Source organism: Sinocyclocheilus grahami, unplaced genomic scaffold (assembly GCF_001515645.1).
Source record: "Sinocyclocheilus grahami isolate Dianchi unplaced genomic scaffold, SAMN03320097.WGS_v1.1 scaffold303.1, whole genome shotgun sequence".
Taxonomy (NCBI): domain Eukaryota; kingdom Metazoa; phylum Chordata; class Actinopteri; order Cypriniformes; family Cyprinidae; genus Sinocyclocheilus; species Sinocyclocheilus grahami.
Window position 1 is genome coordinate 87,356 of NW_015505482.1, and position 14,799 is coordinate 102,154.

The window sequence follows — 14,799 nt, forward strand, 5'->3', positions numbered from 1 at the left end:
GTGGTCTGCGGTTGTGAGGCTGGTTGGATGTACTGCCAAATTCTCCGAAATGCCTTTGTTCATTTCTCTACCATAAGCCGTCTCCATTCAATTCACGGGCAACAGCTCTGGTGGACATTCCTGCAGTCAGCATGCCAATTGCACGCTCCCTCAAAACTTGCGACATCTGTGGCATTGTGCTGTGTGATAAAACTGCACATTTTAGAGTGGCCTTTTATTGTGGCCAGCCTAAGGCACACCTGTGCAATAATCATGCTGTCTAATCAGCATCTTGATATGCCACACCTGTGAGGTGGATGAATTATCTCGACAAAGGAGAAGTGCTCACTAACAGATTTAGACAGATTTGTGAACAATATTTGAGAGAAATAGGCCTTTTGTGTACATAGAAAAAGTCTTAGATCTTTGAGTTCAACTCATGACAAATGGGGGCAAAAACAAAAGTGTTGCGTTTATAATTTTGTTCAGTGTATATACAGTATAGGCATAATTATTGCATTATCATTATTTATTTCTTTTCTTCTTATTCTAGTTACAAAAGTGATTTAGTCAAGAGCAGTTTGTTTGATTAACATGAATGGCAGACAGAACGAATATTGGACAGCTTACCGTTTAATACCGAAGTCCGGATCCAATATACTGTTACACATGCGCTTTCTCTCTCAACTGTTTACGTTCCCTTAAGACCTAAATGACTGTGTTTATGAGGCTACTTGCAAAGCAATTGGATGCATATAAGTGTTTATACAATCGTTCAAAGCGGCAAAAATGCTCATGAGCTCTATTAACAGTTGATGCGCGGCTTACGCACTCCTCTCACACAGAAACAGAGACAGCGCGCACATATAGCTCTGTTGTTTGTGTTTCAACAGCCTAAAATCAGTCGTTTTAAACTGCAGTGCTTAAAAATGTGCAAACATGAAGTTTCCGTTACTCACAGCAACGTGACGTGAGCGCGCATGCTGTTATTCACGTTTCTGCCTGCATCCCCGTGTAATGCATGTAAGACTGCCGTCATTCAATGAAAAAGTATTGCCGTAAACAATGTATTTTGCGGCACCACGAAATAAACAATAGAGCATAATATGAAACGATAGACTTTTAATTTCGTCCATCCGATATATATCGTCATATCGCACAGCCCTATTTTATATTGCCTGCTGCTTTAAATGCTCAAGTTTTTTTTAAAGCCAGGTGGACTCTGAATGGCTGTGAATGTTTTAATCATTCATCAGTGTGGGCTTTACTGTTCTCATAGAACTAAAACAATTATTAAAACTTGATCGTTACCATTATCATTCTTGGTGTGAATGGGCTTGATGGACAGACAAATACAGACAAAGCAGAAGACCTAAGCTTGAATCTCAGTGGTGTCACAGTGTAAGCCTCGTACCACTTTCTCAAGGATGGCATCGTTTGAGTCCACCACCAGGTCAAACCTGTCCTCCAGCCCCGTCAGTCTGTTCCTGTCTCTCATGTGAGACCGACAGCCATGATGCTGCATTATCTGGCTCATACTGTCAGAGAAATACACAGATATTAGAACAATAAGTCTCCAGTTACAACATAACGAACCCTAATACTATAATAATAATAAGGAAGCATTTATTCATGTTTCATACATGCAATGTCTAAGAGGCCAAACTGAAGTTATGTTTTTCTTGCAGAACTTTGTAGGACTGACTTTTATTTCTGTTTATAGTCCTATAAAAGAAAATCCAGTATGATATAATTGGAATACTTTCTTGCTACTGGCCAATTAGCTATTGTGTAGATGTATATTGTGTTCTTATAGATTGAATAGATTCTTATATCCCAGATAAGCATTTCCTTTATTATCTTTTCATTAATATACAGTGTATAATTATCTTATATTATAAATTATACTGGACCTATTGTGAGCTAGCATCTCAAATGTAGGCATGTGTTATGTTTGAATCCTATAAGAACATCTCAGTTAGGACTGGCTGCAGATTCCAAATTCCTATAAAACTCTTTAACAACCCGGGTTTTCGGTTTAATAGCTTTAAACCTTTTTAGGACCAAGTAAAAAAAAAATCTAATGAACACAATGTGTTGTATTAGCAACACTTCAAAAGTTTGAAAATGCAACTTCCAACCCATCTCCTTCACTTTTTCATTCAGATAGATAGATACTGCTCCCAACCTCTAGAATATAGAAAATAACTGTTACTGTAACTTCAAGCCAATGAGCTTAGAAAAATCAACTTTAAAGGGAAAACAACTTTTCATACCCCACTGACAGATATGTGTTTGATTTTAAACATAATTTGGTTCAATTTCTCAGAAAGAAAACGTGCTTCATCTTCATTTTTCAACTCAAGTAAGAAAATGCACCTTGATTTAAGGACGTTTACATATTTGTATTCGGGGAAAACTGAGGAAGACATACATTTTTAGGCATTATATACAACATTCAATGCCATGACCTTAAGACTTTCTGCTCTGATTTTATTTGTGGAAGCGCAAATTAAGACCAGAAAAATTATAATAAGCAGAAACCCTGAACATATACATTTTTCTGAATATGTTCCATGAACCCATGTATAAAATGTCAAATTGTAAATCTACTTTGTGATATATATCACAAGAGTTAGCCATTAAAGCACCCATATGAGTGTGTCATGGTGCAGTGCGTGAGATGGTGTTGTACCCGTGTAAGAGCTGGTCTCCCTGTGAGGCGCAGAACTGCTGGAAGGCAGGGAAGCTGCGGTACAGATCAAACTCATCCCCGGCTGCTGGAAGAGCTGCAGACGCTTTGGTGGCCGCGACCACCGCTCCCAGCCCGTGCTGTCAAACACACACCAGCGCACAGCTATTCAGCTACATCTCAAACCGCACTGCGAGAGCACACATGACTGCTGCGTGTCACAGTTAGTTACAGCGCTGACAACGAAATTCACACATCAAAACGATCCACCGACCTTGACAAATGCATCGACATCCTTAAACCCCGGACAAAACTCCGATTCCTCCCCTGTTTCTTCAGATGGTGAAGAATGATCACTCGGTTTAACAGTGGCAGCCCTACTCGAGGAGGCAGCCATATTGAAAACATTAAATCGCGAAGATTGAAGTCTCGCGAGAATACCTCTTCTTCTGTGCCAACACGCGTGTCAACGCCAGCCGATATCGCCACCTGGAGGACAGTCTTACATTTAGTCATATAGCAGATGCTTTTATCCAAAGCGACTTACAAGCGAGGACAATAAAAGCAGTCAAAACTAACACAAGAGCAACAATATATGTTGTGCAAATGACAAGTCTCGGTTAGCCTAACGCAGTACACGTAGCAAGGTGTGTGTATATATATATATATATATATATGGGGGGGTCCATATTTGCATAACAGGATATTACTGTTGTTTCTTCTACATTTCTATCGTAAAACAGTTGTTAAATGCAAAATATTTAGCTACATCTTAGCTCACTCTTTGACCGTTAATAACTGTCACGCCGGAAACGATGGCTTCTTTTCCAAATAAATATGTAATAATTATCGTTTCGAATAATTCATTTCATAATGCATTCGTTTCGCATTGCCATTTGTGAAAGGCTTTTCCTTTCTTACTTGGGATATGTTTTGCTTAGATTTGTCAATCATAAAGAAGAACAACCTACAAGACACAACATATTCTTTATTAATCTGATTATTTTATTAACAAAATTATATCTATCTATCTGTCTATATCAAAGTTTGTTTACAAATTGTACTCATCTAGTTAGTCTACTTTGTTACTGTCTGCAATACTCTGATTCGTGCTCATGTTGTCTCTCCGCGGTCTCTAAAAGTCAAATAATATATCAGTATACATGAATATCTGAACTGCAGCCAAACATACAGTAGGTGGCGGTAATACTGCTAATGAGTGAACGGCCATTGAACAAGAAGAAGAAGAAGAAGAAGACCGCAGCTAAACACGAGCAAACGGAACTCAGACTCCGTCGGGATCCTCGTGGACAGCGTTCTGTTCGCTGATTGGTTGTCAGCGTATGAGCCGTTGATACGAGCAGCAGCAGCACACTTCAGTCAGCAGCACGCCTAGAGCTGCTTCAGTCCGACCTCACCTGAGCAGGTGAACCGAGCTCTCGAGTATCAAACAGACTCACGGTGACCCGGGACCTCGCCCGCGCACATCAGGTAGGTAACGGTAGTCCTAGCTCCGCTACATGCGCTCGCGTGCTGTTTGTCGTGTTCTCCAGTGTGTTTGTGCAGTGTCACGATGAGTGTCTGATGTTTACAGCACTCCAGGGTGCTGTTGTGTACAGCCTCGTTCATCGGTGATCCTGCTTTAAGTCGTATTTAAGTCACTTCCCTTTTCTCGCCAGTACAAAGTCCGAGCAATGACATGCGTATGTGCTTTGTCAATCATAAAGAAGAACAACCTACAAGACACAACATATTCTTTATTAATCTGATTATTTTATTAACAAAATTATATCTATCTATCTGTCTATATCAAAGTTTGTTTACAAATTGTACTCATCTAGTTAGTCTACTTTGTTACTGTCTGCAATACTCTGATTCGTGCTCATGTTGTCTCTCCGCGGTCTCTAAAAGTCAAATAATATATCAGTATACATGAATATCTGAACTGCAGCCAAACATACAGTAGGTGGCGGTAATACTGCTAATGAGTGAACGGCCATTGAACAAGAAGAAGAAGAAGAAGAAGACCGCAGCTAAACACGAGCAAACGGAACTCAGACTCCGTCGGGATCCTCGTGGACAGCGTTCTGTTCGCTGATTGGTTGTCAGCGTATGAGCCGTTGATACGAGCAGCAGCAGCACACTTCAGTCAGCAGCACGCCTAGAGCTGCTTCAGTCCGACCTCACCTGAGCAGGTGAACCGAGCTCTCGAGTATCAAACAGACTCACGGTGACCCGGGACCTCGCCCGCGCACATCAGGTAGGTAACGGTAGTCCTAGCTCCGCTACATGCGCTCGCGTGCTGTTTGTCGTGTTCTCCAGTGTGTTTGTGCAGTGTCACGATGAGTGTCTGATGTTTACAGCACTCCAGGGTGCTGTTGTGTACAGCCTCGTTCATCGGTGATCCTGCTTTAAGTCGTATTTAAGTCACTTCCCTTTTCTCGCCAGTACAAAGTCCGAGCAATGACATGCGTATGTGCTTTTTTTTTAATGCAGAAGTTTAGTAATATAAACTTGATGTTATCATGTACAGTAATCGTTTAATGATCAAGTCTGCAGTAAAGCAGAATCATGTATCAGAAAATTAGCATGTCCCTGAAAATCCATATGTCTTGTAACTGTCAGGCTGTCACATGAAAAGTGAAAAATGGCATGAAGCATATGACAACAGTGTGTGTCCTTCTCATTGTAGGTGTTCTGCCATGCCTGTCAAACGGGAGGACGTCCTGAAGGATGAAAATCTGATCAAAAACATAGAGGAGGTAGCAAAAGACACAGCACTTTTACATGGGGTGTTGATGAGGACCAAAGAGACGCCAAACTCTCCTGAAGTAAGAGCACGTCGCTGTATTGTGTGCCTGGAAGAATGTCTTTTAGACATTAACAAGCACTGCTGATCTAAACCACAAAACCCACCAAGAGCTTCTTTTTTTTTTGCTTTTGCGGCAGGAAAGGTTGTCTTGGGGAACCCCTTTTCATTCCTGGATTATATTGATAATGTATAGATATAGAGCCCCTGGTGGCACTGTAGACCTAACCCAGATTTAAGACATCTAGCCAAGACTCTTAGATATCCATTAATTAACCACATGTAAGTACACATTGGTACATCTAGAGCTGTAATATTTCTGTAACTACACACATGTAACAACCCTCTGAATGGTTTGTGTAAGTACAAATGTGTAACAGGACATATATAACTACATTTTGTAACAACTATGTATAAGAGTAATTGGAACAATTTGATCCAGGGGGTGGAGCTGGGTAGGTTTAGGGGTGGAAATGGGATCCAGGGGGTGGGGATGGGTAGGTTTAGGGGTGGAAATGGGATCCAGGGGGTGGGGATGGGTAGGTTTAGGGGTGGAAATGGGATCCAGGGGGTGGGGATGGGTAGATTTAGGGGTGGAAATTGGATCCAGAGGGTGGAGATGAGCAGGTTTAGGGATATGTAAAGTGGGAGGAGTTGGATCTTGAGTTGGTGGAGTTGGTGCACCACTGTAATACCAGTGTACTTACATGGTAACTCCTCAGGAACTGTCCACTTAATATAAAATGTAACATTCTGGACACCAACCACAATGTATATGTAAAGCCTAACTTACTGGTACTGCTGTTTAACATCAGAGTAATTACATGGTAAATCCATAGGAATTGTTTACTTAATATAAAGTGTAACACTTTCTTTACCAAAAAAGTGCTTTTAGTCCTGTTACACATTTGTACTTTCATTACCAAAAAGTGTTGTTACCAATATCCTGTTACACGTTTGTATTTACACATGCCATTCAGTGGGTTGTTACATATGTGTAGTTGCACAAACATTACAGCTGTAGATACTATGTACCAATGTGTACTTACACTGTGGTTACATACTATGTACACATCTAGTTACTATTTAAGTACACAGGTATTGGGGACACTTAATATAAAGTGGGACCCAATATGGTGATAGAAATACTAACCAACATCTAGTCTCAGAGGTGCAGTTAATTCACAGTCACGTCTGGAATTCTGTCTGTCCTATGGCCATGTTTTGTTTCTGGATTATGGAGAGTTAGTTCTGCCCCGTTGAGTCAACACTGGGCAGAAACCCGTGGCTCAAAGAATCAGCAGTGACTGAAGGGTTTTGATCGTGTACATGCATGTCGAATAACTGTCCATTTGTTCACAGGTGGTGAGTTATGCACCGTTCACGTTGTTTCCCACACCGGTGCCCTCAGCACTCTTTCATCAGGCTCTGGCAGTACAGACACATTTTAACCGGCTGGTGGACCGGGTCAGCCAGAATCCTGGCTTCCTAGAGGAAACTCTGGCCAGGTATGAAAAGATTGCACTATTGCAGGGTTTCCCAAACTAGGGACAAAAATATTTGGGAATCCCCTACCCTAATGAATTGCAAGTTAACTTCATTGAGTGTCTTATTGCCTTATTTTGTACATTTTAATGGTGAAATGTGTAATTTTTTATATTCAAATATGGTCTTTTCTACCAGCTTAATATGCAGAGCCAAAACATTTGGGACTATCTGTCTGTCCAACCAATGGGAGGTTGTTTGGGAATCTTTTATTCTATCAGTATTTTTGCCATTCCATTTAGTGGCACTAGAGGCATCAAAATGACACCTTTAATTCAAACTTATTAATAATTTTGGTGTGATCTTGTCTAAATAAATGTTTTTTTTTTCTTTTTCATCAGCACCATCAAAGTTGACAATTTTACAGCAAGACTTTTCAACATATACAAACAAGTTCAGCACGAACATCATCCCCAGGTATAATGATTTACCAGTAGTTTGTTTATTAATTCAAAATGGCATGTTACACATTAGTTAGGAGCATTTACTTCACTGTTCGTGTTCTATTATACACTTATCGTTCAAAAGATTTTGAAAGAAATGAATACTGTTTTTCAGCAAGGAAGAATTAAATTGATCAAAAGTGACAGTAAAGACATTTATAATGTTACAAAAGATTGCAATTTCTAATAAAAGCTGTTCTTTTGAACCTTCTATTCATCAAAGAATCCTGAAGAAATGCCAGTTTCCACAAATATATTAAGCAGCACAACTGTTTTCAACATTGATAATAACAAATGTCTCTTGAGCAGCAAATCGGCATATTAGACTGATTTCTGAAGAATCATGTAACACTGAAGACTGGAGTACTGATGCTGAAAATTCAGCTTTACCATCAGGAATAAATGACATTAAAAACATATTTTAAACTGTATTACACATTTTTAATAATATACAAGATACTAATTTCAAACATTTTTTTTTAAAGAATCCTAAACGGATAACGGTAGTGACATGTACAGTATCAACAGTGCGTCTCCTCTTCCATGAAGTACAGCTGACTACTTATAAATGTAATATTAATGCTATTGTGTAGGTTATTAAGACACATTTGCTTAAACTATAGTTCATATCTTCCCCAAGTCAATAGTGCTGGGCTTGAATCGTTCAGACTACATGTTGGACCACAGTCCAGACGGTGGGACGTCTTTGAAGCAGATTGAAATCAACACTATTGCTGCAAGTTTTGGTGGTCTTGCTTCACGGACACCGGATGTCCATCGGTAAGTCTGAGCTAAATGCTAAATTTAAAGCTCCAAACAGCACTGGTTCGTCACTGAAGTACTGGATGGTGTTTAGTATATAAAGGTTAAGGTTTCTCATTTCTGCAAGGCACATTCTGAAGGTCGCAAACCTGCCAGAGGAGTGTAATAATGTGCTCGACAACAACCCAGCAGCAGGTCTGGCCAGAGGTTTGGCCAAAGCCTGGGAGCTCTATGGATCTGAGAGGTGTGTTTTAAAATGGCTTTGCTACTGTTTTGGCAAAGCTGAATTCTCAGAGACTTCGGAACTGTTTTGTACTTAATGTTGATAAGTTGTATCAAATTGAATTGTGAAAGTTAGTGTTGTAGGCACTTGATGCTTTTAAGTGTTTACTTAGTAATTGAAATGATAAAGTGGTCATTTCGTCATGTTGTCCCTTGCAGGGCAGTGGTTATGTTTCTGGTCGAGGACGTTCAGAGGAATATTTATGACCATCGATATGTTGAGAATGAGCTGTGGAAAAGGTACAGTAAGTAGTCTGATAGTTTAGCTATAATCAGGATTCAGTGTCAAGTTATTTTACATTAGTTACTATGTAACTACATGACTGTTATTACGTTAGTAAGTACAAGTCATGAGCAACATGTATGTCATTCTGTTATTACTAACACATCTTTATTAGTGGTGTTTGTGAAGCAAAAGCATCTCTGTTACTATTTCTTCCAAACAAGAGCTTATGGGGTAACACGTGTTTTTAAGGTGTCCTTGTTACACGTTACATGAACTTACTATTATAATAACAATACATTATGCATAATAACATGCAAGTAACCCTAACTATATAGTAAGTACATGTAGTTAATGAATATTTCTCAGTATAATTACACTGTAACAAGGACACCTTAAAATAAAGTGTAACCACTTATGGGGACTTGTGATAATCTGTTCTTTTACATGTGCAGAAATATTCCTGTAATAAGAAGACAGTTTGAAGATGTTTGCCGAACTGGATCCCTGGATGAGAGCAAGAGGCTCTTTGTGTGAGTGTTTATGATTTACACATTTCCCATCCGTGTAACACACTAATATTAGCATTGTGAAATACTAGGAAATGACAGCAATGTTCAGTCATTACCTGCATTTAAAATGTACATAAAGGCATTATTTTTCTATTCAACCTGCAGAGATGGTCGTGAGGTCGCCATTGTCTACTTCCGTAACGGATACATGCCCCAAAACTACACTTCAGAGAAGGTGAGGACACATCTTTCCCATAGTCTTCTCAGAAATGATCAGTTTTCGGTGTTTGCTGGGAATGAAAGTCATAACCTGATGCATGTTTCAGAGCTGGGAGGCCCGTCTGATGATGGAGCGCTCTCTGGCTGTGAAGTGTCCAGACATCAGCACCCATCTCGCCGGTACTAAGAAGGTGCAGCAGGAATTGGCCCGGCGGGGGGTTCTGGAGTGCTTCTTCCCTGACGAACCTGAAACAGTTGCTCAGATTCGGGCCACTTTCGCTGGGCTGTACACCCTGGACATGGTAGAGGAACAACATTGTTAACTGGGGTGCTGAATCCTGCTTGAGGGGATATACCCTACGATTAGATTTAGGATTATACCTTACGATTAACTCTAATGAAGCACTTGAAACAAACTCAAGGGTTACACAGGAATCACCATCATAATCATCATAATCACACTAGACTTTAAGCATGCAAAATTTCTACAGTCACTTGGAAGTCAATGGAATGGAAAGTGTAGTGTGACTTTCCCTTAAAGGGATAGTTTACCCCAAAAAAATAACCCCATTTTTTTTGTTTACCCCATTATTTACTCACCGTCAAGTAGTGCTGTCAAACGATTAATCGCATCCAAAATACGTTTTTGTTTACATAATATATGTGTGCGTACTGTGTATATTTATTATGTATATATAAATACACACATGCATGTATATATTTAAGAAAAATGTTACATTTATATATTAAATATATTTATATATGATACAAATTATATGAGTATAAATATAGACATGAAAATACATGTAAATATTTTCAAAATATATGCTGGATGTGTGTGTATTTATATATACATAATAAATATACACAGAACACACACATACATTATGTAAACAAAAACATTTATTTTGGATGCGATTAATCGTTTGACAGCACTACCGTCAAGCTATCCTAGGTGTATATGACTTTCTTCTTTCAGACAAATGCCATCAGAGTTATATTAAAATATGTTCTGAACTTCTGGCTCTTCCAAGGTTTATAATGGCAGTGAATGGCTGTTGAGATTTTGAAGCCCAAAAAAGTGCATCCATCCATCATAAAAAGTGCTCCACACAGCTCTGGGGGGGGTTATTAAAAGCCTTCTGAAGTGAATCAATGCATTTGTGTAAGAAAAATAGCCATATTTAAAACTTTATAAACCGTATTCTCTAGCTTCCGCTAACTGTCGTACACACGTTCACAAGAGAGTGGCGTTTCAGTGGATGATATAGGCGTGGCGATGAGAATATGCTAGTCTCACGAGAACCAAGAACCTTGCTTCTCCTCTTGGCTTATATCTCAATCCCCAACACATATATATATATATATAGAGTATATATATATATATATATATATATATATTTTTTTTTTTTACAAATCCTCGTTTTGTACTTAGAATTCATGACCAGTATTTTGTTTAGTTCTCTCCTTTACGCTTCTGCGTTCGTCACTTCTCACCGGAGTTTACGCTACGCCGACATCCTATGTCTTCAGCAGAGTATGCCAAGTAGCTCGTCTGCCAAGACCAAATACATTATAGTATAACATTGTCATTCTAAAACTATTCCGAGTTTTCATGATTGAAATATGAACAATCCACATGAAACCATTGTCAAGCTGCTTGTTACCTCTTTTTTTGGCTGATTGTCGGCCAAATAATAGCAGAGAGCACATGAAAACGATGTATTCTGCTAATTATTATTGTATTAGAATTATTTCCTAATTCTATTTTCATTTTTATTTATTTCAGTTTGTGAAAAAAAAAATATTTTCATTTAAAATAAAATAAAAAAATAATTTTAGTTATAGTGTGATAATCTTGGTAGAGCACTAAACCTCAGAAAGACTGAACATCATAAGCAGGATTGAGCACCACTGTTGAAACTACAATATATAATATATATTTTTTTAAATAGTCAACCTGTCTTTCCACAGGGAGAAGAAGGTGATAAAACCGTAGCAATGGCTTTGGCCAATCCAGACCGGTATGTGCTGAAGCCTCAGAGGGAGGGAGGTGGTGAGTATCACTAGTCATGTCCTGTGTTGTGTACACACATACAAATCACAAACACTTGCTCAAAGATTTCCTACTGTATTGTTACCAGGTAACAACATTTACGGCAGTGAGATCTGTGAAGTGCTGGAGAACTTGAAGAACTCCACTGAGAGGACGGCTTACATCCTGATGGACAAGATCCAGCCCGTTCCGGTCCAGAACTACCTGCTCCGGTCCGGAGGTCCTCTGAGACTGAACTCTTGTCTGAGTGAACTGGGCGTGTTTGGAGCATATGTCAGGTGCGATCATTTCTAGCAGATCTTTTAACAAAACCTCTGCTTTTATTGTACAAGCATACCTAAAATTCACTGCATTACAGAATATAACTGCTAATTTTTCCACACACAGGAAAGGCAAAGACATGGTGTTTAATGAGTGCGTGGGCCACCTGCTGAGGACCAAGAGCTCAGAGCATGCTGATGGGGGAGTGGCTGCAGGAGTAGCAGTACTGGACAACCCACTGCTGGTGTGAACTACAGTACCACCTACTGGACCATACGGCTGACGTCAGGGGAATTCATCATCCCCCTGATTGATTTTCTACCTGGCATCTGTTTTATCAAAGGTTTAGTGTGTTAAATATCTCCTACAGATGCAGTAATCAATGGGGAGCACTTATGACTGACCTGCTTCATACCTCATTCCAGGGTTAATCTGTTGAAGTGTGTGAGAAGTAATCATTGATGTTTTATAAAATAGATATATATATTTTTTTTTGGTTACTTTAACTGGTAATGGTTTTATTAAACTACACTGGTAGCCAACTTCCATGACCAGACACAATCAGAAAGTAGTTGTTATTTTTAATTAAATAAATGCAGCCCAAACCCCAAACTTTTGAGTGGTAGTGTATATTTACTGTGGAAATATTATGTAATTTCAATGAAATGTAAAAAGATGTTCAAGGACCATCTACTGGAGATTATTTTCTAGACATGCACTAACACACATAAAAACATAAACCTGCGCAAATAAAGTAAAAATCGAATTCCAATCAAACATCTTTCTGAAATCCATGTTTATTTCTGAAATCCATGTTTATTTCAATCTCCACATTACAGCCACAGAAATCGCACTCTCATCAACCAACCAACCAACCAAAAGTCAACACCAGAAACACCTCCATCCTCTCGTTCATTCACTCAACTCTGGACACGTCACTGTCAACTTCTGAAAAACTATAATGGTTCCAATAAAGCAAGAAAGTACAAAGATGATACAAGACATGCATCAAATTTCAACCAATGAAAAAAGAAGAAATGGCTTGACACTCAACAGTTTAAACAAGGCCAAAAGAGTTGTTCTGAAAAGAGAAATCGTATGAGCTGTATTGAATAGTAGGATTATTATGATGATGCTGAAACATTCTGAAAATGTTAAAGAAAGTGGAGTCTCTACACATTTTCTTGGGTGTTTAGCTTAATATCCTGGCTGAAAAGCAACAGGCAGTCAGTGAAGTTAGATTAACGGGGAACAGATAGACAAAGGCTCAGACGAACTAACGTCAAATCATCTATCGGAATGTGCAGGGCAGAATGACGCAATGATCCACATAGTAACGTCCCTCCTGCCTCACAATAGTACATACTTCATGATGTACACGCTCGCTTTTCCACAAAACAATGAAAACGCATCAATGCAAGCTCCAACTGAACATGAAAACTAAAGAAAAAACACTGAGTGGTTCTAACTACTTGATATGAAAGTAAAAGAAACTTGTGTGAGACAGCCGATAAAACGAACGTTTCATTTAGTAGATTTTACATGCGTTGATGCTTCTTTTCCCCCGTTTCCCAAAAAAAGCCCAAAATATACAATGAATATATACACGTTATATTCACTACAGTGACATTTAACAACAAAAAGGCATTCTCGTATGGATTTTATATCATATCAAAGCCATGAAAATTGATGAACGTATTTAAAGCATCACTGCCTGATTTTTGACGCCTAAAATCCCAATCTTCCCATGACTCTTTTCCTATGAAGAAAAACGCAATGTTGAACATAGGAAACGATCTTTATTTTAAATCAAGCCTGAATGATAAGTCACCTGCAGTCACATGACAGACGTCACATGCTGCCAACCAGCCGCCGCAAAGTACCGCCACGTAAGCTTATAGTAGCAGGGTCAGTAAAAAATAAAAAAGACCCCATCCCTGACCCGATGAGAGAACCACGGCGGTCGGTCGCCAGACAACCATTCAGCACTTGCTTTTTAAAAACTTCAATTTCTGCGTAAAAAAACGGTATATAAAAATATACGTTTTGTGCAGTACAAGTTAGTGCAATTATATTTTTTCCCTCTTGTTCTTCTCATTGGCACTTAGTGAAAGTTATGATCATGAGGGGGACGCTCTTTCCTTTCTGACCACTGGGAAAGAGAAGACAAAGCTGCTCTGAGCTGTGATTGGACAATATATTTTGATGAATTCGATCATTTGGCAATTACACACCTGCCAAATTGTTTCTTTGTTTCCCATCCATTAATGGTTAAACTGCTAAATTTTTTTGGGAGCTACATTTTGATTGCCAGTTTTGGATGATCTGATGAATGCTTAAACATGATTTAATTCCCATACCTTGAAAGCTACCAGCTTGGGTTGGAATTAGAGTTTCATTTTTAAGGAATAATTTGACCCCAAAATAACAAATGTAAAAAAAAAAAAATGCATTTTTAAATATTTCTTTATGTACATACCTTAAAAGGATAGTGTACCCAAAAATCCCAATCATTCTTCATGTTGTTTCATGCCTGTATGACTTTTTTATTTTGTGGATTGCAAAAGGAGATATTTTGATATTATCTCTAGTATTTCTGTCTGGTAATTTTGTCCATACAATGAAAGCCAATGGAGTCCAATGTTGTTTGTAAACCCCTCTAACTTCAATTGTATAGACAAAAAATACTTAAAAAATATCTTTTTAGGTTTCACGCAAGTCAAACAGGTTTGAAACGACATAAGGGTGAGTAAATGATGACAGCACTTTTATTTTGGGGTGAACTGTTCCTTTAAGATACAGATCACATTCAAATGTCCAATGACTGCCAGTGTTTCATGGGTTCACTGCAAAAAATTATATATGTATATGTATATATATACAGAGAGAGAGTCTTGAGTTCCAGTACAAATATTTAAACACTCTTAAATTAAGATACATTTACTTAGATATCATGACTTATTTTCTGAAAACATATAACAAACGTAAGTGAGTTTATGCTTAAAACCAGAAAAAA

At 38.6% G+C, this 14,799-nt stretch overlaps 2 protein-coding genes across 4 annotated transcripts in view; one reads left to right on the forward strand and one right to left on the reverse strand.

The window, feature by feature from the left end:
• Nucleotides 1-3,086, reverse strand: part of exosc10 (exosome component 10) — a 17,759-nt gene extending 14,673 nt beyond the window's left edge. For both annotated transcript variants that reach the window (XM_016293485.1, XM_016293484.1), the window contains exons 1-3: nucleotides 2,946-3,086; nucleotides 2,675-2,811; nucleotides 1,394-1,517 (exon numbers count right to left, since the gene is read on the reverse strand). In XM_016293485.1, the coding sequence (XP_016148971.1) occupies nucleotides 1,394-1,517; nucleotides 2,675-2,811; nucleotides 2,946-3,068 (384 nt within the window). In that variant the 5' untranslated portion in view covers nucleotides 3,069-3,086. The remainder of the gene's footprint in view (nucleotides 1-1,393; nucleotides 1,518-2,674; nucleotides 2,812-2,945) is intronic.
• An 832-nt stretch (nucleotides 3,087-3,918) lies between these two features.
• On the forward strand, nucleotides 3,919-12,345 carry gss (glutathione synthetase). 2 transcript variants are annotated; one of them, XM_016293487.1, is made up of 13 exons: nucleotides 3,919-4,162; nucleotides 5,364-5,502; nucleotides 6,843-6,988; nucleotides 7,367-7,442; nucleotides 8,109-8,248; nucleotides 8,358-8,474; nucleotides 8,672-8,752; nucleotides 9,191-9,268; nucleotides 9,413-9,482; nucleotides 9,574-9,768; nucleotides 11,441-11,522; nucleotides 11,611-11,800; nucleotides 11,910-12,345. In XM_016293487.1, the coding sequence occupies exons 2-13, from the start codon at nucleotides 5,374-5,376 to the stop codon at nucleotides 12,031-12,033; spliced, it is 1,428 nt and encodes a 475-aa protein (XP_016148973.1). In that variant the 5' UTR covers nucleotides 3,919-4,162; nucleotides 5,364-5,373; the 3' UTR covers nucleotides 12,034-12,345. The 2 variants fall into 2 exon arrangements, with proteins under 2 accessions (XP_016148973.1, XP_016148972.1); XM_016293486.1 differs by lacking the exon at nucleotides 3,919-4,162 and adding an exon at nucleotides 4,679-4,931.
• The last annotated feature ends 2,454 nt before the right edge of the window (nucleotides 12,346-14,799 follow it).

Coding starts and splice junctions, on each gene's coding strand:
- gss (XM_016293487.1), top strand. CDS start 5,374: ATGCCTGTCAAACGGGAGGACGTCCTGAAGGATGAAAATCTGATCAAA. Junction 7,443..8,108: donor AGCACGAACATCATCCCCAG/GTATAATGATTT, acceptor ATCTTCCCCAAG/TCAATAGTGCTGGGCTTGAA. Junction 8,249..8,357: donor CGGACACCGGATGTCCATCG/GTAAGTCTGAGC, acceptor CATTTCTGCAAG/GCACATTCTGAAGGTCGCAA.